At 43.4% G+C, this 27,676-nt stretch overlaps 3 protein-coding genes across 4 annotated transcripts in view; 2 read left to right on the forward strand and 1 right to left on the reverse strand.

Moving 5' to 3' along the window:
* Positions 1-11,180, reverse strand: part of kank1a (KN motif and ankyrin repeat domains 1a) — a 62,066-nt gene extending 50,886 nt beyond the window's left edge. The window contains exon 1 of one of the 2 annotated variants that reach the window (XM_084551903.1): positions 10,642-11,180. The gene's annotated coding sequence lies outside the window, so the exon portion shown is untranslated. Of the gene's footprint in view, positions 1-667; positions 699-10,641 lie in introns of those variants that run through there. The other variant, XM_084551904.1, reaches the window with a different exon arrangement.
* A 2,987-nt stretch (positions 11,181-14,167) lies between these two features.
* On the forward strand, positions 14,168-18,828 carry fbp1a (fructose-1,6-bisphosphatase 1a). Its single transcript, XM_084551219.1, has 7 exons — positions 14,168-14,402; positions 15,187-15,349; positions 15,691-15,783; positions 15,883-16,023; positions 16,109-16,246; positions 16,415-16,534; positions 18,100-18,828. The coding sequence occupies exons 1-7, from the start codon at positions 14,233-14,235 to the stop codon at positions 18,289-18,291; spliced, it is 1,017 nt and encodes a 338-aa protein (XP_084407345.1). The 5' UTR covers positions 14,168-14,232; the 3' UTR covers positions 18,292-18,828.
* An 876-nt stretch (positions 18,829-19,704) lies between these two features.
* On the forward strand, positions 19,705-27,609 carry fbp2 (fructose-1,6-bisphosphatase 2; the record flags this gene model as incomplete). The annotated part of the gene is made up of 7 exons (XM_084551221.1): positions 19,705-19,877; positions 20,444-20,606; positions 21,192-21,284; positions 22,093-22,233; positions 23,032-23,169; positions 26,608-26,727; positions 27,218-27,609. 7 exons carry the CDS (start codon positions 19,705-19,707, stop codon positions 27,401-27,403), a joined length of 1,014 nt encoding a protein of 337 aa, XP_084407347.1. The 3' UTR covers positions 27,404-27,609.
* Between the last annotated feature and the right edge of the window lie 67 nt (positions 27,610-27,676).

Consider the following 27,676-nt stretch of genomic DNA (forward strand, 5'->3'; position numbering starts at 1 on the left):
AGCTGTAGACACAACAAACATCCCCCTCTCCTACAGAACTCTGACCAGACCTCTGAACCAGTTCAAACCATCTGACACGTACATTGCTCTGCAGCGTTTCCCTTAAAAACAACAGAGGTTTGTCTTAGCAACGTGTGCATGTTGATACTGAAAAATCTTCTGAATACAACAACAACAACTTGTTTAAATGCATATTAGTATCCTGATGTGGGTCATTCTACATGGAACCTGGGAAATCCTGTTTCATATTTCCATTTTTTACATGCCATAGTGTCCTAGTTTCTATTGGAGCACCAACATGTTTCTCAAAAGCTTATCTGGGTGTCAAAAACAATTAGGAGATGCGTGCATGCACGAACTATAACTGGCATACTTTAAAATCCAATCCTACGCATCGTACTGGTGGATATGTGCATGAACTCAATGCAAACCCATTCAGAACATGAAGTATGATATGTGCAAAAAGTGTCTTTTTTCCCCTGTATTATCTGAAACTTTGCGGTTATTTACAGCATAGAGATAAAAGTTCAACGCAGCATTCAGTGGTGGCACTGAGTCAAAGTTTAACTGAAACAAATAAGTGCTTTTATGAATGCATAGCATCTCAAAAATGATCTACAGAAAGAGTGACAGTTGTAGAAGCGACTCATTTAAAATTTCTACTCACTTTAAAAGCAACAAAGTTATCCTGCAAATGCATTTCACTCCAACTCACAGACGGCACCCAGCACCACCAGATAGAAGTGAGGGATTAACATGGAGACGTCACCCGGCGCTGTCTCACACGGCGGAGCGCGAGCCAATCACAACACAGCCACGCACACACCAAACACACACACACACTGTAACCTGACGATCCCATCCAGCGAGGGAGGCTGTAACATGAGCAGGCCGGCGGCCAGTGGGCCGAGGCTCAGGGGTGTTCTCTCAGCCGTAAACAGTGGCATCCCAGGCAGGAGACAAATTCAACAGCTCGTTCTGTGGTGAAGAGGGTAAAGCTGGGGGGAGTTTCCAGCGGCACCAGGCGGAAAAAAGGCAACATTTTCAAGTCAAAGTACACCCCTAGCTCTAATTAAAGTGATTTACAGTCGACTGAAAGGATTCCACGGATGGAGTTTTATTCTACGGAACAAAAACGGCATGAAAACCCGCAATTACCAGAGAAGACAAAGAAAATTTGCCAATAATATTTCAAGAAGCTGTAAATAAAAACACATAAAATTGCTGATAAAGTTGAAGTTGAATTAACAGACCGATTATAGTTGTAAGGTGATCTTTGATGAGTAGTTCAGCAAGATGATGACTAATGTTGTCTTTAAAGGGGAACTACTGTTTTTTTACAACCTGGACCTTATTTCTGGCATAAAATACGGTCGTTTACTCACCAATATAACTTCTGTGTCATTTGCAGTCAGTCGGGAGATATTTAGATCTGCGCATATCCATGTAGTGGAAGTGACTGGGGCACCGAAACGCAGCCTCTAAATAACGCATTATCTGCCACGAAACTTGTTCATTTCACCAATATTTTGTTATGATACGTTAGTGCTATTCCCCGTTGACTCCGAAGTTACCGGTTATCACCCGGGGTCTGTAGGTCAAGCTACAGACCCCGGGTGATGCATTATTTAGAGGCTGCATTTCGGTGACCCATTCACTCCCACTATATGGATATACGCAGATCTAAATATCTCCCGACTGACTGCAAACTACACAAAAGTTATACGGGTGAGTAAACAATCGTATTTTATGCCAAAAATAAGGTCCAGGTACAGAAATGTGAAAGTGATCATCTCCATTTCAGAGAGTTATGAAACATACCACGAGCAAAACCAATTTAATCCAGCAGTAATAACCAAACTGTTGGTTATAGTGTGGTCATAGTAACCAAAGTGTTTTGTTTATAGACACTGTAGCTATTTGGAAGTACAAAAAGGAACTCAAACCAAAGAACATTCGCGTGACATCTTATCGATCGTATCAGGTCATCTTGTCAAGAAAAAATAGCAGGCATTCGCTGTAACTGATGTGAACCCAAGATGACCACAGCCTCTATCGTCTGTAAAGAAGCACATTACAAACATTTCCAAGCCTCCATTGAAGCCCACAGAGGGTGAACGCACAGCAACAACATCCAACGTTAATTAAAAAAGCCCCTTGCACCACCTGAACGCAGACAAACCAACTATTTTTCAATCCAGGATGCACAAAGAAGCATTTTTCGTAGAGAAATCTGGACACGGAATTAGATTTTTTTTATTCTCTAACAATCTAGCGACTTCTTGCGTCACATAATTGCTAGGAACTCAAGTTCAGACTCATAAAAACTAACATGAGGATGCCAATTATACAACAGAATATGGTGTTTTTGGTAAACAATGCTTGCATGCCATCCGTTTACGGCTGGTTAGCTCTACTGAGAGAGCTGGAGCTCTGGCTAAATTGAATCGCAGCCTGAGCTGCCTTCTTGTGGAATGCTTCAACTTGACAAGCAAAGTCTGTGCATGCCTGCATAGCTGAGGGATTATCACAGTATCAATTGAGCCCTGAATTCCCTCTGCACCTGCCCTGTCCTGCTTAATGTACAAGAAACAGGCGGGATTTTTTTTTTTTTTGCAGACTACTCGCCTTTTCATTCACACGTATATCTGACGGGATAATGACAGGGTGAGGATGAGCCGTTTTCTACAAACTGACACTTCCCCCTGCACAATGGAAGGATGTTTGGTATAGAAGAGTGCCGAGTGCTTTGCTGATCCCAAACATTTCTGCAGTTCCACAAATCCACCACAGGTTAAATCCTTGGTCCTGTCATGCAGATGCTGGCCTCAACGGGTTTTAGCAGGATTAAATTTAAGATTTTTAATACCACACAGAATGAAAAGCATTAATAGTGAAAGTATGAATAAAGGTGCAACGCCTAGAATTACTCACAAAGTGAATAAATCTATTGGCATTTGAGTATAGGCTACTAAAAAAAATCCTAATAATCTCATTAGGTCCCCATAAAAACTAGTTTATATTCAAATGTTGAGTTTTATTATGGCTTTCACATCATGACCATATAACAGCGAGAAAGAAAAACCTACTCTTTAATGGCAATGGTGGAGATTAAAAGGTTGATGACTCATCCTGCACTGGGGGGCGTGGCTTGATTTTATGTCCAATAAAGCGCTTTTTGTATTTCCATTCCCTTCCCTCCTCCTGCATCTCTCCTCTTCTTCACCAGCACCACAGCCACCATTGGCAACTGGCTCAGACATGATTTGGTAGTGGCCTGCTCACCCCACTGGAGCCGACCAATCAGACTGGAGATTCTGGGAGGAGGGGGGTGTGGCCTAGCTAGTGCTGTTTTGACAGGAAACATGTAAATATAAAGAAACAAACTAATCTTGCAAGCCATTTGACATGGACCTTAAGTACAGAATGACTTTTCAGCACATACTCAGACTTTGACAGCAGTGTGTTAGATAATCTCTATGATCCAGCCACCATGTGCCTAGTATAACATCTTGCCAATGGACTACAGTTGAAAATTAGCCTGCTGGCTAACACTGGCACATTTACAGAAATGTTAATTAATGTGCACTGTCCTTAAATAAATGAAATGAAATAATGATTATATCAAACGCACATGACTTTATGATTTATATACACATTCTTTCCCCTTGAGGGATTTAAAGAATAATTTGTCATTCTCCTATTATCCTAAAAAACAAACATACGTCTACATTTGGTGTAAGTTAGCACTGAAACAGCTCTTTGCCTCTGTGTTTAAAAGGAAGTCTATTGACGTCGCTACTAGGGGTGTCCCATCAGTATCAGGGCCGCTCAAGGCAAGCTTTTATTTATTTTAGGTCTGCCATAAACCGAAAACCGCATCCCTGCAGCATCAGAACGTTCCCTTCCTTTGTGTTGGCTAGCGTCAAAGCTGCCCAAAACAAAAGAAAGAAAATAAACTCTGTATAAGAGAGAAAGTTTCCTCAAGGCAAAATATTCCAGAGAGGGTTAGGGAGTTTATGGCGTTGGATGACCGGAACATTTCTGGAGTAGAGATCACAGCTACTTAACTTTGACAGAAATATTAATTGGACTTAATCCAGTTGCATGGAGCACACATTATCTAGGAGAATAAGTAAGATAGGAAAGCCTGTGAATCTCCAGGGGACGGAATTTTGTTTATTTAACATCGGATCGGCCGATACAGAATATGAAAAGATGGGTACTGATGGGGACACCAGGCCGCGCTTCCGCCAGATCTGCTTAAGAGTTTTGAGGGCAACCAGAGCGAGGACGGCTATATGCGTTGGTTTTAAGACATGCACAACGTGCAGAATTAGCATTAAGCTCGTTACTGTAAAGTTGGAGCTCAGAAATATCTTGGAAATGTGACAAAACAAGAGGACCACACACACTTTATGAGCAACAAGTCGTTTAAAAAAGGAAAATAAAGGAGATTTTAACTGGTCCAGTATCTATAATAAAACCAAAGGATATTCATGTTGTTTGTTTCTATGACAGCAAACTGAGACAATCACAAAACTTATTAAAGGTGCTGAGATTTTTAGGAATGCACCGAAAATTTTCGGCCGAAAAACCGAAAATGCACTTTCGGGCCTTTTGCGGCCGAAAATTGCTGCGGTTGTTGCTTGCATCATCACAACATCCTGTTTCGGCGATAAAAGTCTGAAAATTTTCGGCCGAAAATAAAACAACACGGCCGAAACAGGATGTTGTGATGATGCAAGCAACAACCACAGAGGACATAGGGACATCCCTAATCGCTACTGTACTTTAACTTTTTACATAAAGTACTTTATGAAATGATCACTAAAGTATCCAGCCTTTTAAAATCCCTACGTTTACATAGCAGTAATCTCCACAAAAATGTAATTTATGTCCAGATTTTTGTCTAAAGCAGAACGGCAGCATTAAGAAGTCTTTACAAGGATTCATTTTCCCTTCATGCACATTTCATGTGGATCTACCGATGCCTAAAAACACACATATTAATTTATATATTGCCAGTAAAGAACTCTTAAATCATAATATGTCCCTAAAGAAAAGTGAACCACCTCCTTTCCCCTTGAAGCAAGGGCAAGGCATTGAAAGGTAATTGATTGTTTTGGCATTCCCTGCTTTATCACACGGTTTTCTTTTTTTCCTGCCACTCCTCCCATTATGGTCAGCGTATCAAAACAGTCATTTATAGCGCGCCTCGCCAAGAATGGCGCCTTTTCATGTGGACGTCTTTCCGTGTAATTAATTTCATTCACAGGATTGTCCCATTAGCAGGAAAGCAGCAAGTTAATGAGCCCAAGAAATCCTTTATTGAAACCATTTAATTGTACCTACAGACTGTGTAAACCACATTGATCAGAGTGTGGTCAAGGTTTTATAAAACTCTGACCATAGTGAAGTGAGTAGAATATTGTCAAGGAAATGGTTACTGAAGGTAAGTCAGACAAGCAAAAACTCATTTAATGCGCTCTTATAGATCACCTCTGATCTTAAGGGCACTAAAGAGCACACGGTGACTGAGGGGAAGCATGAATGGGGGAAAGGGATTAACATACCGGGAAACAAAACATCTTTGTGAAACACACTTCAAGGTTTAGCCAGGGTTAATCCAAGCCACACCGAGCGATGCCTCTACTCATGTTTACCACCACAACTTTTCTACCCAACAAAAACCTCACACAAGTTGAAGCACGCAGGAGTGAATCATATTCCAAGTCTGCGTGCAGTTGGAACAAGATATGAAGGAGGTCTCTCTGAGTTACAAGGAAGCCAAAAAAAATAAATACATAAATAAATCTTTGGTGGACATATTCTGACATTCAGTAGGATTGTTTGTGAGCTTTAAGAGTTTCATAAGTGAGACACTAGCTCGCAACTGGAGAAGAACATCATCTCCTCATGCCTTAAAGGCATTAGAGGTTATCAGATCCACCATCAGCAACAACTTCCGCTCATTAAGCTGCTTTTGGACACAAAGGAGGACAAGAGCTATGTAACAAGCCACAGTCGAAGTTAGTCATTTGAAACGTGAACATTTAAAAAGTTCTAGATTACAATTACAATATCTTTAAGGATCCATTTTTATACCATTTTAGCAAAGGAACAATTACCAGGGGAAAGGACATCTTCTTACCTACATTAAAAGGGTTTAACAGAGAAATTTGCCAACTTATACTTTTGCCTTATAGATACACAAAATTGTTTATACGCCAAATCCAAAATGCACCACCATCGTTTAAGCTTTTGGAAGAGGTCCAGTTCTCTCCAAGCTTTTTCACCATGCACCCACTGTGCATGCAAACGTCACTATCCAACACGGTTTCTGATAAACTGCGTTATGTACTGGAGGCCGCCGTTCATGTTCAATGTGTGGTTTCCAATATTGTGTGCAACTGGACCACTAGCATCCTGAAATAGACCTGGAAACAATCTGGATAACTGGTACGACATGTTAGATCATGTTTGCAAGGTTTCTGTGCCTTGAAAGTTTTACTGAATAACGAATTCTTAAAAATGCATACAATAAATACAGGTCTGGTGTGTAAATACCTCGCGCTAATATGTTAAAGGTGAAGCTACAGCCACTATCTAGCCAACTTAGCTTAGCATAAAGATTTGAATTGGGGATAGGCTAGCTCTGTCCCAATGGCAACCAATTCCTGTTGCCTGTTTTAAAGTATTAGTGTTAATTTAAGTGTTTTTCCCCTGATAAATAAACTAATTAAAGTGACATCCCAATGCATAACCCAAGCTTAGCACGTACATCAAGAAAACTGTGTGGCGTAAATGGCTTTAGCCTGGTGTAGCCAGTACAGCAACACGCAAAAATGGATTTCATTATAAGATGCAATGAAAATACCTCTGCACGCAACTGGATGGCACTATAACCAATCAGCCGCCGTTACTCTTGTGTCCATGTCCACATAAATCCCGCCAAAATTATTTGATTGGCAGATCTTTGCTAGAGCATGTTCAGTTCTCAAGTGTATGACTCCAGACCACGGTCATTTATCAATATCAAGGACATGAACTCTGGACTTTGCAAGTTTGACTCTGGTAATTTGGTAATTCGGAAGAGCAGCGTACTTGATGACGCCATTGACATGCATTCTAGGAGACCCGATTTTCCAACCAATTTACCTCCTAATGCAATGGGGTATTTGGACATTACTTGGGTAGCAGGAGAACACATATACCGTCAAGACCGCATATTGATAAATGCCCCAACTTTCCCCAACAAAAGTTTTGTAAGCAAAGGAATCTTGCGCTGGCTTAAAGGTTTGGACAGCCATACTCAACTTTGAATATAAAACTAAACGTCTAAAAGTCTGCCTTAACTAAAAAGATCTATATCCGTACATTATATACCCTGCACTCCAATATAATATTTGTGGTCAGTGTTGAGAAAGCAGAGCTTGGCCAACACAAATGTTTCTCGTGCCGTCTCAGGCCACTCTGACTCGGTTAAGCCTCTGAAATCCATCAAGAAAAAAAAAGAAAAGTTTTCTGAGCAGCCCTGCCAGAGCTTTGATCGTTCAAATAATGACTTCCTCACAAATTTGCAAACAGTGTGGTGCTGGGTCTGGCAGCCAACGCCAAGCTGTTGGAAATCTTTTAGTAGGATTCCCCAAAGCTTGATTCCTTCTTTCTTTTTTTGTTGTTTGTTTTTAAATTACATTCAGCAACTCCCACATTTAAAATCTGCAGCACAGACCTAGTTTTCTTTTTCCCGACTTCCCAGATTCATGCCCAGAGGCTACTTGTGCGATATCTCCAATGTAATCTGACATAAACAGACAAAGCTTTTATCAAATATGCACGTTCTCTGGAGGGTTTGGGGTTTTTTTTTTTGCAGGCGAGCTCTGACTGTTTAACAGATCTACAATTCAAAGTAGATCTTATAATATCAGGTCAGTCTCTGAGGCTCGTGTAGGTCTTTATAACGCACACTTTAAGACCTCAGCAGCTGTAACAGCTCCCCTCAGTCAAGCCAGTAAGAGTGGTTTCTTCAAGGTTACCCAACAGCAATGCTGTCAGACGAAAAAAAAGATAAGAGTACAGATGGTTACACGCAAAAATAATACTTTTTTTCAAGTTAACGCAGTCCAAGTATTATTTTTAGCACTAAAAGTGCAAGAGAGCTCAAGTATGCACAGATGTTTGACCGCAACGAAAATTACAACTCAGCAACCTCTCCACATAAAATTACAGAGAAAACAGCTCTGCAGGGATTCCACGAAAAATGTGCACCCGCAAGAAAAGCAAAGGCCAGATTTGGCGTGCAAACTGCTCAAACACGGCCGTGTGGTGGAAGTCATTTTCTCCGAGCAAACACCGCAGGGATGGGAGTCAGAATCGCAAGGGGGCGGCGGAGGGGGACGACACATCTGAGTGGTGGAGGCCCGGCTTTGATGTCGCGGACAGGGGGCTCGTCTCACCGAGGTGTTAATTGAGAGACCTCTGCCATATGTCCGCCGAGGCCGAATGAGCGGCCCGGTGATGTGGACTCAGGGCGCAGCTAAGCCCGACGTACCAACCGACACCAGGCCGCGCTTCCGCCAGATCTGCTTAAGAGTTTGAGGGCAACCAGAGCGAGGACGGCTATATGTGTTGGTTTTAAGACATGCACAACGTACAGAATTAGCTTTAAGCTTGTTACTGTAAAGTTGGAGCTCAGAAATATCTGGGAAATGTGAGAAAACAAGAGAACCACACACACTTTATGAGCAACAAGTCATTTTAAAAAGGAAAAGAAAGAGATTTTAACTGGTCCAGTGTCTATGACAAAACCAAAGGATATTCATGTTGTTTGTTTCTATGACAGCAAACTGAGACAATCACAAAACTCATTAAAGGTGACGAGATTTTTAGGGATGCACCGAAAATTTTCGGCCGAAAAACCGAAAATGCACTTTCAGGCCTTTTGCAGCCGAAAATTGCTGTGGTTGTTGCTTGCACGTGTTGTTTCGGCGATAAAAGTCTAAAATTTTGGGCTAAAAACACGGCCGAAACAGGATGTTGTGATGATGCAAGCAACAACCGCAGTAATTCTTGGCCGAAAAAGGCCCAAAAGTGCATTTTCGGTTTTTGGGACGAGACTTTTCGGTTCATCCCTAGAGATTTTGGTATTTTTTCCAGTTTTCTGACACTTTTTACTTGTTACATTCTCAAAAACCTACATTAGATTTAAGCAGCAAGAACTTTCATAAATACATGATTATTTGTTGCATTGTTCTTATCCCATGATGAGCACTAAAAGTGCTCAGTTTATGTTGTGCAGCACTAAACAAGACTTTTAGCTCCACTGCAAAAGACGGCAAGCCAAGAAATAAGGCTCTCCACACACAGGTATTGGGCAAATGTGGGCGTTTGTGAAGCTTCACAGTCTAACACAAGTGAATATTTTCCCCAAGCCTCCGTACAAAGGGTCACCAAACTCGCCAAATCCACACCAGGTTGGGACTTTCATCTCTGAAGGCATGCTTTGTTTGGCCTCCTTTGATGAAAGCGCTGCTTGAAATCTGTACTTTATTATACCCGAGTGTGGAAAAATGGATTCAGGGATATGCCAAAATGTGCCACACTGGAAGCCAAAGAATTTCATTAAAAAGCTCTTTCACAATGCTCATATTCTTCCCCCACCTCCCTCTTTTCCTCCCTCCCTCCGTGACATATCAATTCTCTAAAGAGATGTGCGGGTCGGGGAGAAGATGAAGAGCCCTCTGTTTGACCCCCAGCTCTTCACCAGCACAATAGGGACCACCATCCAGGTCTGCATCCGCACCATTTCTGACCCTAAAATGCCCCCTTGAAGAGGTGGTGCCGTGCCGAATCGACGGGAGGAGTGGACAGAGAACCCCGCTGTAAGGTTGGGATAACCGGATAGGACCACCGGCAGCTTCACTCACGTTTGTATGTTGTCAGAGTAGATGACAGTCCCTTTCAGTGGACCATAAAGACACTTTTGTTAGGAGTCAATCACTGTACTGTACTGTACGATTTGAGGAGGAGGCGGTGAAATGCCTGCACCGCAAAGGAACATGAGGATGTTTGTGGAGTTGTTTGTGTTGAAACCTGATTCAAAATGAACCTCAAGCGAGGAGCATATAATAGTGAGGGGTTACTAAAAGGGTGTGGGGGTAAAAAATCCTAACAAGTCCTCATAATTGAGCTGCCACAGTGAGGCAGGGGCACTTCCCCTCGCCTCCTGTTGAGCTCCTTCCACATTTCCCTGCACTTGGAGCTCAAAGTTCAACCCCACACAGCCGCATGGGAGACACTTCCAGCTTCCCAGCACTCACTGGGGGAATACCTGCCCGGCGCAAATTGGTTTATTTGGTTGGAAGTGCTCCAGATTGGCACAGTCAGCAGGAGCAGGTGCAACAAACACCATATGACTTTAAACATAATCCCCGATTAAGCAGCAGCGCTTCATGGGATTGTCTGGTCTGGTCGCTGCAGGACCACCTGACCAAGAACACGCACCGAGAGCGCGTTCATTTAACTTTAAAGTTAATTAGACCTGCGTGCCAATTTACGCGCAAAACAACACCGGGAACATTTAACGCTTTAAAAATATATACATTTTTCAGAAGGATTTAGCAAAAGCGTTCAACTTACCCGACGCCAAGTGTCTCCAACGCTCTTTTTCGGACTTGAACGCAGCTCCTCGTCTCTGTTAACTCAACTACTAGAGCTTGAAGTCAAATTCTCGGATAGGAAACCGTCCGGATACTGCGGTAACTTCGCGCAGAAACTCCACTTTATCCCCGCGGCACACGGCTCGACCCGTCTTGCAGCACAAGCAGCAGCAGCAGCAGCAGCAGCCTCTTTGTACTTGTCCGCTTCACTCAGCACACGGCAGCAGCGAGTTGACCCGCGGTCATGCGCAGTCGGTGCCAAGACAAGCTCCGTCCGCTCAGCGCTGCTGCAGCCTGCTGCCTCTGCCGCTGCTAAATGAAGGTCAGGGCGTGCTACAGGTGTAGCTTACCTGCTTGGCCTACTTTTACTGCGCAGAGCCAAGCCGGGACCAACCAGGATATTTACACTGGCTTTGCGGTTTCTAAAATACTCCCCCTGCCTGGAAACGTTTCCGTAGGTAGGCTGTAAGGATAAAGGTAGCATTTAATGAGAACCAGCTAGTGTAAGATATATAAGCACATTTATTACAAGAAAAAAAAAGAAAGAAAAGCTGTAAGAAATACAATATTTTTAAATATATTTAACCGAGCCAAAATAATGTTTGGTTTCTCTTCCGAAAAAACATATAGTTCTTGGCTTGTCTAATGTACTTTAAATAGGTTGGCGCATTGATATCAACATCTCTTAACCCTCGTGCTACCCTCTTGCATGCTCTCTATCTGCCTGTCCATTCACTCGGGGTCCCAGAGACCCCAAAGGTAGCACGAGGGACTAATTTTAACGGTTTCTGAGAGCCTCTGCTTCTTAAATTAGATTAAACATTTAGCAGATTGTCTTTGTTAATGTGTGCAGTGATTATTTCGAGGATTAATGTTAATTGGAAGTTGGGAAGTTTGGGAACAATGAGGCTGACTGTCCAAGCGCGTCATCTTGTGGCGAAGTCTTGCAACAGCACCAGGTGGTTTTTTTCTGCAACGTCCCCCAGAATAAATATTGGATTATAGAGTTGAAAAGGCCCTAAAATGCATTCAGTTTCAGTGCAGCTCCTATATTTAATTTACGCACTAGGTCCTTTTTTTGTTTTTGCATTCAGTGTCATTAATCTTATGTGCGTCTGCGTGGGTTCTCTCCAGGTACTCCAGCTTCCTCCCACCGTCCAAAGACATGCTGGTTAGGTTCATTGGTGATTCTAAATTGGCTGTAGGTGTGAGTGTGAATGTTTGTCTGTCTCTCTGTGTTAGCCCTGAGATAGACTGGAGACATGTACCCCGCCTCTGGCCCGATGACAGCTGGGATAGGCTCCAGCCTCCCCCGCGACCCAACTCTGTGTGTTTGTCACATGCTTTGCCGTGAGTCCAAATACTGATAAGGTGCATCCCGTTTCAGTTAAGTAGGCTTGAATTGTGGAGAAGAGGTCAGGTCAGAGTGAGTGTTCCTGGAAGCATGATGATCTCAGTGATTATGAAACTGAAGAACAGCAGCTGTTAGTCCGGCCTTTCTCACAATCAGAATCAGAATACTTTATTAAACCTTCAAGGAAAGTGTTTTGTTGCTGTTGCTCCTATAAAGTGACAGTTGCAAGGTGACACGGTCAAATAGAATAAATTGAATAAAAAGTAATATAAAAATATATAATGAATAAAAGATGCATAAAAAGAAACAAATATTGCACAAGTACTAACAATTTACAGAGGTATGAGGTTAAAAATGAAAGAGTCCGTATTAAAGGGGAACTACTGTTTTTTACAACCTGGACCTTATTTCTGGCATAAAACACGATCGTTTACTCACCCATATAACTTTTGTATAATTTGTTCAGGAGATATTTAGATCTGCGTATATCCATATAGTGGGAGTGAATGGGGCACCGAAACGCAGCCTCTAAATAACGCATTATCTGCTGAGAAACTCGTCCATTTTACCAATATTTTGTTATCATACGCTAGTGCTATTCCCCATTGAGTCCAGAGTTACCTGCTACTGCTAGTTTTTTGCACACTGCCTGAATATTTACAGGTAGACAAGCTGACCGTCGCGGGTCCACGTGGCGCTCAGAGACGACATCATCCAGGTCAGAAGACATCATTTGGGGTCTGACGGTCAATCTACAGACCCCAGATGATGATAACAGGTAACTCCAGACTCAACGAGGAATAGCACTAGCGTATCATAACAAAATATTGGTGAAATGAACGAGTTCCTCGGCAGATAATGCGTTGTTTAGAGGCTGCGTTTCGGTGCCCCATTTACTCCCACTATATGGATATCTAAATATCCTCTGAAGGGCTGCAAATGACACAAAAGTTACATGGGTGAGTAAACGATCGTATTTTATGCCAGAAATAAGGTCCAGGTTGTAAAAAACAGTAGTTCCCCTTTAAGAGTGTTAAAAGTGACCAACACTCCGCTTTAGTTATAAAGTTTGATGTCAACAGACAGGAATGACCTCCTGTGGCGTTCTGTGGTGCATTTGGGTCAGATGAGTCTGTTACTGAAGGTGCTCCTTAGACTGGCCAGTGTGTTGTGGAGTGGAGCGGGTGGGACGGCCTTCACTCTTGCCAACACCCTCCTCTCTGACACCGTGATCAAAGAGTCCAGCTCCACCCCAACAACATCACTGACCTTGGGGATCAGTTTGTTGAGTCTCTTAGCGTCTGCCACTCTCAGCCTGCTGCCCCAACATGTAACGACTCGTAGAACATCCTCAACATTATCCCGGCAGATGTTTAAGAACCTTCTCAAAAAGTAGAGTCGACTCTGGCGCTTCTTGATAGAGGAGCTACAGAATTTAGCCTCTCTGAGTAAAATACACGCGTGAGCCTGCTTGTCGTTTCCAAAATGGCATTTAAAGCCTCGAGACAAAACTTGAACCGTGTGAGAAATGGCTGATGCCGCCCGTCCCCAGTTAATACCCTCAGAGTGAAGCATGGTGGTGGCAGCATCATGCTTTTGGAGGCGCTTTCCAGCAGCACGGACATGGAGATTCGTCTGACTTAGACCATCAAAAACAACTGATAAAAGACCTGAAGAAGGCGGTTGGTATAGTATCACATGAGACTTGACAGGATCTCTACCCCCAGAGCAAGCACCAAGATAGATAGATAGATAGATAGATAGATAGATCAAATTTATGATAGGCATACCAAAAATATTAAAACAGACATTGAAATCTTTAAATGTTCAGACTTGTGTTGAGAACAATGCAAACACACACTATCAGAGTGGCTCAAACAATAACTATAACAATTCCACCCTCCTCTTATCGCTGTCACACTTGCAGAAAAGTACACGACCCGTCTTGCTCAACCACCCTTTCAATGCGGGCATGTGCGCCTTCTATTATATCGGTCACATCCCTCCATTGGTAACACTATCATTTCATCACTGAGGGGTTGAGTTTGCACAAAGCCGCTCGTGTTTCCAGCGGAGCCACACCTCTCCCGCGGCTCTGGATTGGCCCCTCCGCCTTCACCCCCTCCCGCCCGAGGTTCCGCGTTGCAGCGGATTTAAGTCCCGCAGCGTTTCCTCCAACTCTTACTCTCGAGGCTGCAGGGGACACCGTCTGCCACCATGTCCGAACAAGGAGGCTTCGACACCAACGTGGTCACCGTGACCCGCTTCCTCATGGAGCAGGGCAGGAAGGCGAAGGGCACGGGGGAGCTGACCACGCTGCTCAACTCGATGTGCACGGCGGTGAAGGCCATCTCCAGCGCCGTGCGTAAAGCTGGGATCGCTCACCTGTGAGTTAACAGTAAAAGATGCGCTTTTGTTTTTTTGCTGGTTGCACAGTAACGACAGCTTGTCAATGTCAGTTTTCACACCACACCATGCTATACTGACAGAGGCATCAGCCGCATGCATCCACGTTGGCACAACTGTAGCTGGAGATTCAGGTTCTCTGTTCCAATCAGGAAGCTCATACCTGAAACCATCACGCCCATTTTTGCGATGTTGGAGTTGTTTCCTCGATAGATTTGATGTCTGATTTGCTGTGGCATGTGTTTACACTACTACTCATGTCCTCCCAGTAAGTTTTCAGTTGTGCATATTTCATCACTGCCTCTGTTTTTTAAATTCCTGCTGCTGATACTCTTCTAGTTTAGTCTCTATAACCTCCACACAGAAAAAAACATATGCATGTATACATTTAGTTTGTTGCATCGCTTGTTTTTCCTTTTTTCTTTGTTTTGAATCACTTCTGTTGTTGATGCAACACTTTACTCAACCGTGCTGTTGTGTGCAGAAGTGCAGCGTCATGCCTCAGTTGCAGCTTTTCCTTTTTAAATCAATCACATGAAGTGCAGACTAGTTATCACCATCTCGTTGCAGGCAATCTAATCTCTGTGCGCAACTGTACAGCTGGCTGAATAGAAGTTTTTCTTGCAATACGAACTATCTCAGTTGCAAGCTTAAAAAAAAAAAATAGCCACAAAACTATGTGTGTGTCCACAGAAGTGATGACATTTCCTGCGTGCCAGTTTTCAATGCTCACACTTTTGTTTTTGTTTTTTTGTGTCTTGTCAGTTACGGCATTGCCGGCAGCACCAATGTGACCGGCGACCAGGTGAAGAAGCTGGACATCCTGTCCAACGATCTGGTCATCAACATGATCAAGTCGTCCTTCACCTCCTGCGTGCTGGTGTCCGAGGAGAACGAGAGAGCCATCATTGTGGATCCAGAAACCAGGGTGAGAGAGAGAGAGAGAGAGCGTGACCGTGAGGGAGAAAGTTGCTGGAAACCACCGGGGATCTGTGCTCCTCCTGACCGGACGAGTTTAACGTCTGGTTTTCTCCGGGAGCTTGAAAAACCTGCTTTAACTTATTTAGGATCTTATTTCTGAAATCACCCATCGGCAAACTAGAAACAGGACGATCCAGTTTAGTTATATAACAAGTTGAGGAAAAAAAAGGAGTTATTTATTTCCAAACTGACCACTTTCAGAGATGATACCATCAGTGATTTTTATCATATTTAACCATCTCTGGTTGGTAGCTGCCGTTAACATGATTTATTTCCTTTTGTTTCCAGGGTAAATACATCGTGTGCTTCGACCCTCTGGACGGCTCCTCCAACATTGACTGTCTCGTCTCCATCGGAACCATCTTCGCCATTTATAAAAAGGTACGCTCTCTTTCATTGCGGTCTGCAGCCCCCTGTGGCGAACCCTTCCTGTTTTGTGGCAGGTAAAGGTTCCATAACAACACATGTGGTTTCCCTCAGACCACAGATCACGAGCCCTGCGAGAAGGACGCTCTGCAGCCGGGCAGAAACCTGGTGGCCGCAGGCTACGCCCTCTACGGCAGCGCCACCATGGTAGTGCTCTCCACCGGCAGTGGAGTCAACTGCTTCATGCTCGACCCGGTTGGTACTCCCACGAAGGGCCCTGATTTTTATACAAAGCTTGTGTGTCTGAAGAATTTCCTGTCTGCTTTTCTTTGCTGATCAGGCAATCGGTGAATTCATCCTGGTCGATAAGGATGTGAGGATCAAGAAACGGGGCAAGATCTACAGCGTGAACGAAGGTTACGCGACGTACTTCAACCCTGCTGACACAGAGTACCTGCAGATGAAGAAGTTCCCAAAGGTAACAATCACCTTAAAGCAAAATAGTGTTTTAAAATCTTAACATTAATCAGTTTAAATGATTAGACGCCATAACTAACCAGTGCTTCCCAGTATTTTACCTTTATCTTGTTATATTGCAGTGCAGATCTTGCGCCAGTAGCTACTTTAACATTTCAACTTTCTCCAGGATGGCAGCGAGCCCTACAACGCCCGTTATATTGGTTCCATGGTGGCGGATGTCCACCGGACGCTGATGTACGGAGGAATCTTTTTATACCCAGGAAACGCCAAGAACCAAGAGGGAAAGGTAAGGTGTCTCCTACTCCCCTGCCACCTTGCAAATGGAAATATTGGAGCGTTGAATATTTTGATGACATTGAGAACAAAATGAATAAATGCAACAAAGACATGAACCTTTGCTGCACGTGCACTCGAGGAGATTAAAGCTATAGTTCCGTGCTTTTAAGGTGAATGGTGCACCGGTAGGGATGTGTTTCACGCCAATCGGTGAAGATGCAACAGGAGTAGCTGCAACTGATTAATTGCAGAACGAGTCGACAAATGAAAGTTGGGTGCAGTTAATCTGGTTTGGTGTGCTGGTGAAAAAAGGGGAAAGCAATCGACACAGAGGACGAACATAGTTAGTAATCATGCGGAGAGATTGTAGGACACATCAATGCATCACACTTATTAATAGCGTTTGTGTAATTACTCTCATTGCCACAGGGTGGAGACATGGTTTCATTTATGATAAAATATGTTTCTACTGGGCACTGTAGGTTTTAGCCACTGTGTTTTGTAATAAGCTGGACTTCTGAAGCTCTCTAGGACACAGATGATTGTACCAGGGTTTGACGTCCTTTAATTACACCGTTAGCCTGAGTTTCACTTGCTGTGAGAGCGACGCTTGAAACAGGACTGTCACAATGTTGTTTCTTCACTCTCAACATCCTTCATTTCGTTTGCAAAATGCAGCCAAACATGAAGTTGAATGCCACCCGCCCGCCCCGGCACTTCCTCTCTGTCCTGTCGCTGTCGGCCGTCCTGTAAAGTCAGAGGACATTTTTACACTTTATGACGGCTTTAGTTACTTTGCAAATTCTAACTAATAACAAAAAATCAGCCCCACCTTTGCAGATGAACATTAATGTTTGATTTAATGATTTCATCAGTCTAAATGGGCGAATGGGTCGGCGGCATCTCGACGTCGCACCCTAACATCTGTCCAAACTTTGATTTACAGCACATCCTTCGTAATTCTTAAGTGAAAAGTAAAAACATGCGGCCAATTCGCACAAGATTAAGATTGCAGACGACCCCCGCTGTGGGGGAGCTGTGGAGTAGTGGTTAGGCGTGCAGCTCGGGATCGAGTGGTCTCCTGCTGTGTCCATGCCTGAGGTGCCCTGAGCAAACATCTAACCCCCAAATTGCTCCACGGGTGCAGTCCTTAGAGGCTGCAGCCCGCTGCTCCAACTGTACACACTACTGTGAACAATTGGGTCAAACTGCAGGAACTGCAAACAATTAAAGGCTAAATTTTATATTATATTATATTATATTATATTATTACAAATTACCGGAGGTCCCCAGATAAAACTTGTCCCATGCGAAAATGGCATTTGAAAGACGAAGCGTTAAAAATGCCACATGGAGTTAATAGTCAAAACAACTTTTGATTTACTCAGATTGTTGCAAGATGTGAACGGTCAAGCTGGAAACTCACAGCTGATTAGAGAAGGTCAAAAAAAGGGAGAGATGTGAAGATAGTCTTCCTGATTGAACTCTTTGTGGTGTTTCAAGCCAGACTTTTTAAACTAGGATGTTGTTATTTTTGAAGCTGTAACTCACAGTAACGTCTCTCCTCTCTCGTAGCTGCGGCTGCTGTACGAGGGCAACCCCATGGCCTTCATCATAGAGCAGGCGGGCGGCATGGCCTCCACCGGCCTGGAGAACATCCTGGACATCCAGCCCACGAACATCCACCAGCGCTCTCCCGTGGCAATGGGCTCCTCCGAGGACGTGTTGGATTACGTCGCCATCTGCCAGAAACACGCCAAGAAGTGAGAACACACCGAGTCGCTCGTGAGCCCAAAAAAGAAGAAGGGGACTGAGGCCTCGTACTGAGCTTGATGTGAAATGTATTTTGAATGGTTTATAATGCAAAAAATGTGAAGAGATTTTTTTTTTTGTTGTTGTTTTTTTTGGTGGGAAAGGGGCCAAATTTGTGGGTTCAGGGTTTTCATGCTTCTGTGGGTAGAAGGTGGTTCAGTAAAACTGAAAACTTGTTCTTCATAAGCTCAAACGCACACATTCCACAAAGAAAACAAAACTAGAAGACCGAAAAATGTGCCAAAAAAAGACAAATGCACTTTGAATCAAAGGTAACCTGAAGACCTTCCCTCTCCGTTTACCTCCACATGTGCCTTAATTAGAATGAAGATGCATTCTAGACGAGGCAACGACCAAATGCAACCTCTATGCAACTAGACTTAACGCCTTTTATTATGTGATGCAGTGACTGGAATGATGACGTCTGAATAAATCAGAATGAACCTGAAGAGGACGAGTTCAGTGTTTCCGTCTTTTATTATAACAATATTGTTCAAACTGTCTTTCTGTTTAATTCTAGGGTTATACTAATAATACCAATATATCAATAAATGTGGCTTGTTTTCTTCACCATATATGGTTTAAACCAGCAGAATATCAACATTCATTTTATTTCTGAAATGGAAAAAGTTGAAAGACTCTCCGTCGGTAAAAGTTGAGTGATATTTAATCCGTAAGGGTTCGACCTTTAAGTTAAAGGTTAAAGGTCAGCTGAAGCACACAGAGTCCGCATGACCTTTAAAGCTCTCTGGAGCTGCTGTTGAGCTTAAACCTGCTCCCTTTAAATACACATCTTGTCTCATTCACGTTCCTCTGTCTTCAACCAAAGAAACAACTGCACAAATTTGGATCGGGACTTGTTTTTACGAGGGCAGCGGTTGAACAGTTAATAAACCGACATTTATATGCAACATGCACGCTCAGATAGGGTTCTAGTTTTTGTGCAGAATCAAAATTTCTTGCAAAACGGCATATTGTTCAACACATGAGCCTGAATGCAGTTTACACACTGAGCTGTTCCTCTATTGTCACAGCTCTGCAGACTGTACTCAAGTTCATGTGCAAACAAATGTCGAGAAATTTACCTAAGAGCTCTGGTGTTTCCCAACACCTTAACCCTTACCCTAACCCTAACGTGTTGCAAACTCTTGACTATAACGCATTAAAGAGCTGATAAAAGTTGTGTGCGGCATTAAACTGTGCCGGTGTCTGACACCTGACACCCACACACACACACACTTCCACTCAGCTGCTCTCGCAAATAGATCGCCTGGCCTCCCTTCGTGGCTCCGGGAATGAGAAGGACGTGGCTGTTGGTGAGGTCGCTCACTCACAGTCCGTCCCCCGCTACAAGCAGAAGCCGCCAGCATGTCGGACCAGTCGGCTTTCGACACGGACGTATGGACCCTGACCCGGTTCGTCATCGAGACGGGCCGCCAGGCTAAAGGGGCAACCGGCGAGCTGACCCAGCTCATCAACGCCATGCTGACCGCCATCAAAGCCATTTCCTCTGCCGTGCGCAAGGCAGGCCTGGTCCACCTGTGAGTATTCACCTGCACAAATACTGCAGTCAGAATCAGGGTGGATGCTCCACGTGTTTAGGTTTAGGTGAAGGAGGCGTGAGGGGTTGTGTTTGTGCTCCGGTTCAGAAGTTTAGAGGTTGTTGTCAAGAGAAAGATCTGTTCTGATTTCATCACTAAACAATGGGCTGAATGAGTGGATTTGTGCCAGGTAGAGGTCAGTCTGCTCCAGTGTACACGGGACGTGATGTAGGATCATTTCAGGGCTCTAATCTTGAGGTAGTAGAGGTTTGTTAAGGTTTCTCAGGTGCCCTTTATGGGGACGTTTTGAATAGTTTAAACCTGAGGCAATAACCAGGGCAGTGGTTGTAGTTTTCCAGGAGCTGAGTGAGTGAAATCATGCCAAGTCATAAAGAGTGTCTCAGAAGAGGAAAAAGGAAATTATATTCCACTTCCTCTTATTTTGAGTCCCATAATATTGTCCTCGACTAGATCTTCTGCCGTCTACCAGTAGCTGAATGTCTTTTTTCACGCTTGCGAGTCGTCTCTCAGTCCTCTGAAGCTCGGCTGCTGGTTGGTCCTTGCAGGCAGGGCCTGACGGGCTCTGTGAACGTGACGGGCGACGACGTGAAGAAGCTGGACATTCTGTCCAATACCCTGGTCATCAACATGCTGAGGGCCTCCTACAGCACCTGCTGCATGGTGTCGGAGGAGAACAAGGAGCTCATCATCACCCCCAAGGATAAGAGGGTGAGTAGGTGGACAGCGGCGCTTCGCTATGAATGTCCACAGTGTGGAGAGGGATGCAAAGGATTTATGTGTATTAATGTTTGTCCCATAAACCAAGTCGGTTATGTCTTGTTTCCACATAAATTCATATATACACCAATCAGCCACAACATTAAGACCACTGACAGGATAAGTAAATAACATTGACCATCTTGTGACAATTCAGTGTTCTGCTGGGAAACTTCTGGACCTGGCATTCATTGGTGTGGATGTTACTTAGACATGTAGCACCCACCTAGACCAGACCAGGCACCCCCACCCCATAGCAATGACACCCCTTGATGGCAGCAGCCACCCCCGGCAGGATGCAGCCTGACACAGACACACACACAAAAACACTTTAGGAACAACTAAAAACACGAAGAACAGCACAAGGTGTTGACCTGGCCTCCAAATTCACCAGATCCCAAACTGATCAAGTATCTGTGGGATGATCCTCAAAGGCCCCCCAACTAATATAAAAAAGAGAGAGAATGCACATTATGTTAGAAATAAGTGACTAAGAACAAGTATACTGTAAACTAGCGTGTTTAAATTTCACCACAGGGGAAGTACGTGGTCTGTTTCGACCCTCTGGACGGCTCCAGTAACATCGACTGCTTGGCTTCAATCGGCACCATATTCGCCATCTACAAACGGGTGAGTGTGACCTCTGCAGAGATGCACAAAGCATGCAGTCACTGAATGTGAAAAAAAAAAGAATGTAAAAGGGGACATTTCAGGAACAAAGCAGTATTTCTTATTTAATCTCATAATAAATCATGCAGCAGGTCTTGAAAGGTCGAGAAGCTCACTGCAGACGTAGTAAATGGATTGTTTATTTGGGGAAAGTTTGCAAAACCCTTTTCACTTTTCAGAACAGTTACTGGTTTGTATTCAGCACTGTGCTTTTAAATATAAGAGCTTTAAAATCCTGTTTGATACAATTTGATGAATACAATTTCATGTGCAAAAATAAAAGGAGACAGAGCAGATCAATAGTTAATATTTCATCTTTGCTACACAAATGTTTTTAATTGGTTTGAAAGTGCAGTAGCAGTCTGCAGCCATGAGGGGGCGCTGCTGTCCAGCTAATCCAGGATTTCAGCTTCATATAATCTGCATTTATTGTTTTATTCACTGCAAACACAAAGTTACACAACCACTGGGTTCACTCTGCCTCTGTTAGAGTTGTTTTATTTTAAATTACATCAGAATTTCATGCCTTTTCTTGCATTTCTAGGTTCAAAATGTTGTAATTAAAACTGATAATTAATCTGTGTTATTAATGTTTGCACAGATAGACATTCTCTAAATCAAGATTCAAATTTAAAGCTTCTTCTCCTGTGTTTCTATTACAGCCTCAGTGTCTCTCCTCTGTTCCTGTTAAATAAGTGGATCCTGCTAGTTTACATAATTCACTTTTTAATCATTTATTTTGTTTTGTTCCTTCCCCGGTGACGTCCAGATAACGGACGGGGAGCCCACAGAGAAGGACGCCCTGCAGCCGGGCCACAACATCGTGTGTGCCGGCTACGCCCTGTACGGCAGCGCCACCCTCGTGGCCCTCAGCACCGGCGCCGGCCTCAACTTCTTCATGCTGGACCCCGTGAGTTTGTCTCCAGGCTTTTTTTTTCTTTTGAGCGTAAACTCTCTGTGATGTGTTATCTCCCTCGGTCCAGTTTTATGTGGTTTCATTGCCCCGTAACTGACTCCTTTTAAGAAAACGGACGTTATTCTGTCAATCATTCCTCCGCGCTGTAGTCAAGGGCCGTTAAACTCAGATAAATCTGCCGCTTTATTGGCCCCATGTAGTAGAAAGTATACACCAATCAGCCAGAACATTAAAACCACTGACAGGAGGAGTAAATGACATCGAGCATCTTGTGACAAGTCAACTTTCTGCTGGGAAACTTGTGTATCTGGCATTCATTGGTGTGGATGTAGCACCCACCTAGACCAGACCAGGCACCCCCACCCCATAGCAATGACACTCAGTAGATCCCAAACTGATCAAGTATCTGTGGGATGATCCACAGAGGGCCCTCCCCTCAACCCATAGGACCCAAAGGCTGCCATCCCACCCCAAAGAAGGTGGTCATAATGTTATGCCTGATCCCTGTATGTTCCAGACGTCTAAAGCAAAGACTGGGTGTATTTTCCTTATCAGTACCCCTGACCTTAGGTAACTCATTATATCTTATTAAGGAGCCAATATATCTACGTAAACATCTCCTGGACTTTACCTTTTTAAAAGCAGCTTTAGTTATTATGGGCTTTAAATAGTAATCCTGTTGTTGTGTTGTTTTTAAGCGCACAATTCACGCAACAGATCACTGTGTTTTAATGCAGAACACTGAATGTGTTTCCACGTGGAGCCTTTCCTTTAACGACTCTCTCCCGTCAGGCCGTCGGCGAGTTCATCCTGACCGAGAGGAACGTGAAGATCAAGCAGAAAGGGAAGATCTACAGTCTGAACGAGGGCTACGCCAAGTACTTCCACCCCTCCATCAACGAGTACCTCAAGCACAAGAAGTACCCGGAGGTGAGAGCAACACCACCACCAGAACGCAGAACCAAACAACGCGAAGCGACGCGAGGCCTCGGCCTAACCTGAGAGAGGTGTGACGTGAACGAGTCCCGCTTCGTGTTTGTGCTTTCTTAAATCTGACACCTAGACTTGTTGACGGGCTCAGAGCTGAACCTCTGCTCCGTCCTGAGGCAGGGTTTCAAACGGCGGCGGCTTCTCAAGCTCGTCATGTGAGTCCTGACTCAGCGTTTGTGACGCACAAAAGAAGCTGAGCACAGGTGAAATTCAAATATAAGTTATACTACATTACAACGCTCACTTTCACACTTTATACACCGATCAGCCACAAGATTAAAACCACTGACAGGAGAAGTAAATAACATTTAAACCATCTTGTGACAATTCAGTGTTCTGCTGGGAAACTTTTGGACCTGGCATTCATTGGTGAGGATGTCACTTAGACATGTAGCACCCACCTAGACCAGACCAGGCACCCCCCCACCCCATGACACTCCTTGATGGCAGCAGCCATCCCCAGCAGGATGCAGCCACAAAAACACTTTAGGAACAGCTAAAAAAAACATGAAGAACATCACAAGGTGTTGACCTGGCCTCCAAATTCACTAGATCCCAAACTGATCAAGTATCTGTGGGATGATCCACAGAGACCCCTCCCCTCAAAGACCCCCACTAACACTTACATCCTGTTACCAGACACCACAGGACACCCTCAGAAGGCCCATGTCCATTCTCTGATGAGTCTCAACTGTTTTGACCTACACAATATTAGGAAAATGGTCATAATGTTACGCCTGATCGGAGATTTAAGGTGAATCTCTTGAGTCTTAAAGGTTGAAGTGAAGTAGCATCACGGGCCGAGTGGTCAAACCGTGACCTGAAGGGAATCATGTGACTGGACAGTCAGTCTAGTGTGACAGTTCAGTCAGACGGGACGATGGGGCGGCAGCTCGGTCAGCTGAGCTCCAGGATGGTGACCGGCAGGAAACATCTTGTTTTTTCTTCAGGAAACAGCAGCTTTGTCATCTGGAAACACTGATGTCCACTCAGCGGTTCTTCAGCACGGTCACGAACATGACGGTCATGTTCGTTGGATCGTCAGCGGATTCTCTCTAAAAGCTTCCTCCTCACACACATGTGATGTAGAATCATTTCAGTTTGGTCAGTCAGTGCATTTCCACGCACCCTGAAAGATTGTCAGATATACTTAGAGTTCAGAGTATCAGCCACGAGTTCCCTGTCTCTCATGAACACTCATAGTTATATGTTTCACCACCATGACTTGGCAGATTGCGTCAGCGTGCTGTTTTGAGAAACTACAAGAACTTGTATCACAAGGTTGAAAAGAAATCCTGCAGGTCAAGTTTAGACTGAGTTGTTAATCCTCTCTGCTCAATTTTTTTTCATCTTCTTCTTCTTCATTAGCCTGAGGCTGCATGCTGAAAAAGTGCAGAATAGATTTAAAATGGAAAGTCTGGCCTTTGGAAGAAAGATAAACTATAATATGAACTCAGTGTAAATATAAGTTTTAATCTTCTTCTGGAAAACTTAAAAAAATAAAAATCCTGAGAACAACAAGTAAAAAAAAGCGAAGGTTAAAAAAATAAGAATAATAAAAAAATAACAATTAAAAAATAAAATAAAATAAATATAAAACATAATAATTAATAAAATAAAAATAATTAAAAAATAAATAAATAAATAAATAAATATAAAAAATAATACGAAAAAATAAAATACAATTAACATACAAATAAAATAAAAAAAACAAAACAAAATAAATATAAAAGTATAATAATTAAAACATAAAATAAAATAAGTATAAAACATAATAATTAATAAAATAGAAAATAGAAAAAAAGATATATAAAAATAATACTAAAAGAAAAAAATACAATTAAAATAAAAATAAAATAAAAATGATAAAAAATAAAACAAAACTAAATAAATATAAAAATACAATCATTTAAAAATAAAATAAATATAAAATATAATAATTAAAAAAACTAAATAAACTAGTAAAATAAAATAGTTCAAGCTACAAGATCTAGTAAAAGAAACGTGCAAAACATATATTAATAAGGTGCAGAAATGTGCATTAACATTAATAACATGGAGTTCACCTGTTCAAAGTCAGATGATCTGATCAGTTCTTTCAGATCAAACATCTAAAACTAATAAATCATTTTTAGACTCATCTCACCCTCAAAAACTTTCCCACTGCTCTTTTTTTGTTTTTTTTCGTTTTCTGTATTTTTTTATTTTAGGAACTTATTTTCACACTAACTCTGATGTCTTCTTCTTCTTTTTTAGTTGTGCGTGGGAGGCTTTACGAAATACTATGAACACACACGCACTCTTACAGTACACACACACCCCTGGCCTTGTGCTGAGCGGGATGTGACTCAGCAAGCACATGACTCTGCATCACGTTGTGCCGGTCTGAACACGAAGCCCAGGTTGGGACAGCTGGCTGGTTCTCAGATTCGGGTTCGTGCGACAGCGAGGTGTGAAATCAGAGACTAGCACCTGGAGCAGTGACTTCAAGAAGAAGTGAAAGACGAGTTATTAAGAATCAGATCGGTCAAATCAAACATGGATTCTTCTCACAGCTTGTTTACTTCCTTCGAGCCGCTCCGTGTGCTGCTGCTGCAGATAGACTTTGACCTGCCAGCTGTTTGCTGATGGGTTGTTCCTCAGCTCCAGAGCAGGTCATGATCTCTGAATTGAAGCAGATCTGCTGTTGCTGCAGCAAAGGAGCTGCCTGGCTGACCTGTTTACACCGGACACGTGTGATTAAAACTGAGCCATTCATTGCAACGAAATGCGTTTCAGTCACTCTGGACCAAACCAGTTTACTTCACACCTTTTAACCCTTGAATCCCTCAAACTAGTTTGAGGAGGTTCAACATGAGCTCAACCAGAGTAAGAGCAGAACATCTAAAACAGAAGAGTCAGTGTATCTAGCCTCAAATAAACCACAGATATCTCCAAACCAGTGCTGTTAGACTAAAAACTGGAGACCTGTCCAGGGTGTACCCCGCCTCTTGCCCAATGACAGCTGGGACAGGCTCCAGCCCCCTTGTAACCCTCCAGAGGACAAGCAGTTGCAGAAGAGGAATGAACAAGGGAAATGTGTAAGAATTATTATCTTATAATGTAGGAAAATATGCTTAAAGTTTGTGTGTAGATACAAAGGAAGGATTTAAGGACACATGCAAACCTGTGACCTATGTGGTAGTTCTGCCCCAGAACTGCCCCATAAGAGGATTTCATATTTTGCTTTGACCTAACACATTTAATCTTCATTAGATTTCAGTTTTTGCAGTGAAAGAAAAGCAGTTGCATTCCTTGAACACAGACCTTGAGGGATAATTGTCACAGAGCCTCATTCAAAAAAACATTTAAACCTAAAACGACTTCCCCCTCCTGCAGGACGGCAGTTCCCCGTACGGAGCGCGATACGTGGGCTCCATGGTGTCAGATGTTCACCGCACCATCGCCTACGGGGGGATCTTCATGTACCCCGCCAACGAGAAGAGCCCCAAGGGAAAGGTAACCACTGGCCCTCGATGAAGCCGTTAGACCACAGGATCAAGTATTCATGTAAATATATGTAAAAACGATGGATGAGGATGGACCGCCGTCGCCTCTTATCGGTTAACCTCTTTACTCTTAGTGTGTACAGTATGAACACCTCGGGCAAATGAAAACTGAAAGCATGCAGTTTATTGGAAGCTGGTTGTAGCTCTGGATGTATTTATAGTGACCTGAATGTCAGACGTACAGGCTGTTTCTGTTCCTCCTTCTTTACAACGAGTAAACAAGTGAAACAGGAGGAGAAACTTTACACCAGACTGTGCAGTCAGCATGTACCTAGGCTGGACCTTTGACTTAATCTGTCACCCGTCAGCCGAGCAGTGAAGCAGAACCCCCCCAATAACAACATTATGTGGAAGGAAGGTGGTCATAATGTTATGCCTGATTGGTGGAATGTCTTCCAAGAGAAACCTTTGACTTTTCTAACGTCTCTCTCCCCCCGAAGCTGCGGCTGCTCTACGAGTGCAACCCCATCGCCTTCCTCATCGAGCAGGCGGGCGGCCTCGCCACCACCGGCACCCAGAGGATACTGGACGTCCAGCCCGAGGCTCTGCACGAGCGGGTGCCCTTCGTGGTGGGCTCCCCCGACGACGTCAACGAGTACCTGTCCTTCGTGAAGAAGATCCCGTAAAAAGCTGCAGTGCAATCTTTTTACGGGATATTTACCAATAAATATGTGATAACCGGCTCCAAAGTTCATTTTGTAGTATCTCTATGTTAGACGCATGTTGAATCACAGCCTGTTACGAGCCGGCTCGAGGGCCACATATGTTTTATTAAAAACCAAAGGGCGACAGGTGAGCTTCTGCAGGTGAAAGGAGGTCATTAGGCCTCTACTACAACAACACCTTTTGTTCACATCTTCTTAGTCGAGGTTGGTTAAGATAATTAAGCACAAACACTG

The sequence above is a fragment of the Chelon labrosus genome (assembly GCF_963514085.1).
Source record: "Chelon labrosus genome assembly, chromosome: 9".
Taxonomy (NCBI): domain Eukaryota; kingdom Metazoa; phylum Chordata; class Actinopteri; order Mugiliformes; family Mugilidae; genus Chelon; species Chelon labrosus.

Coding starts and splice junctions, on each gene's coding strand:
- fbp1a (XM_084551219.1), top strand. CDS start 14,233: ATGTCCGAACAAGGAGGCTTCGACACCAACGTGGTCACCGTGACCCGC. Junction 15,784..15,882: donor TCTTCGCCATTTATAAAAAG/GTACGCTCTCTT, acceptor GGTTTCCCTCAG/ACCACAGATCACGAGCCCTG. Junction 16,024..16,108: donor ACTGCTTCATGCTCGACCCG/GTTGGTACTCCC, acceptor TTTGCTGATCAG/GCAATCGGTGAATTCATCCT.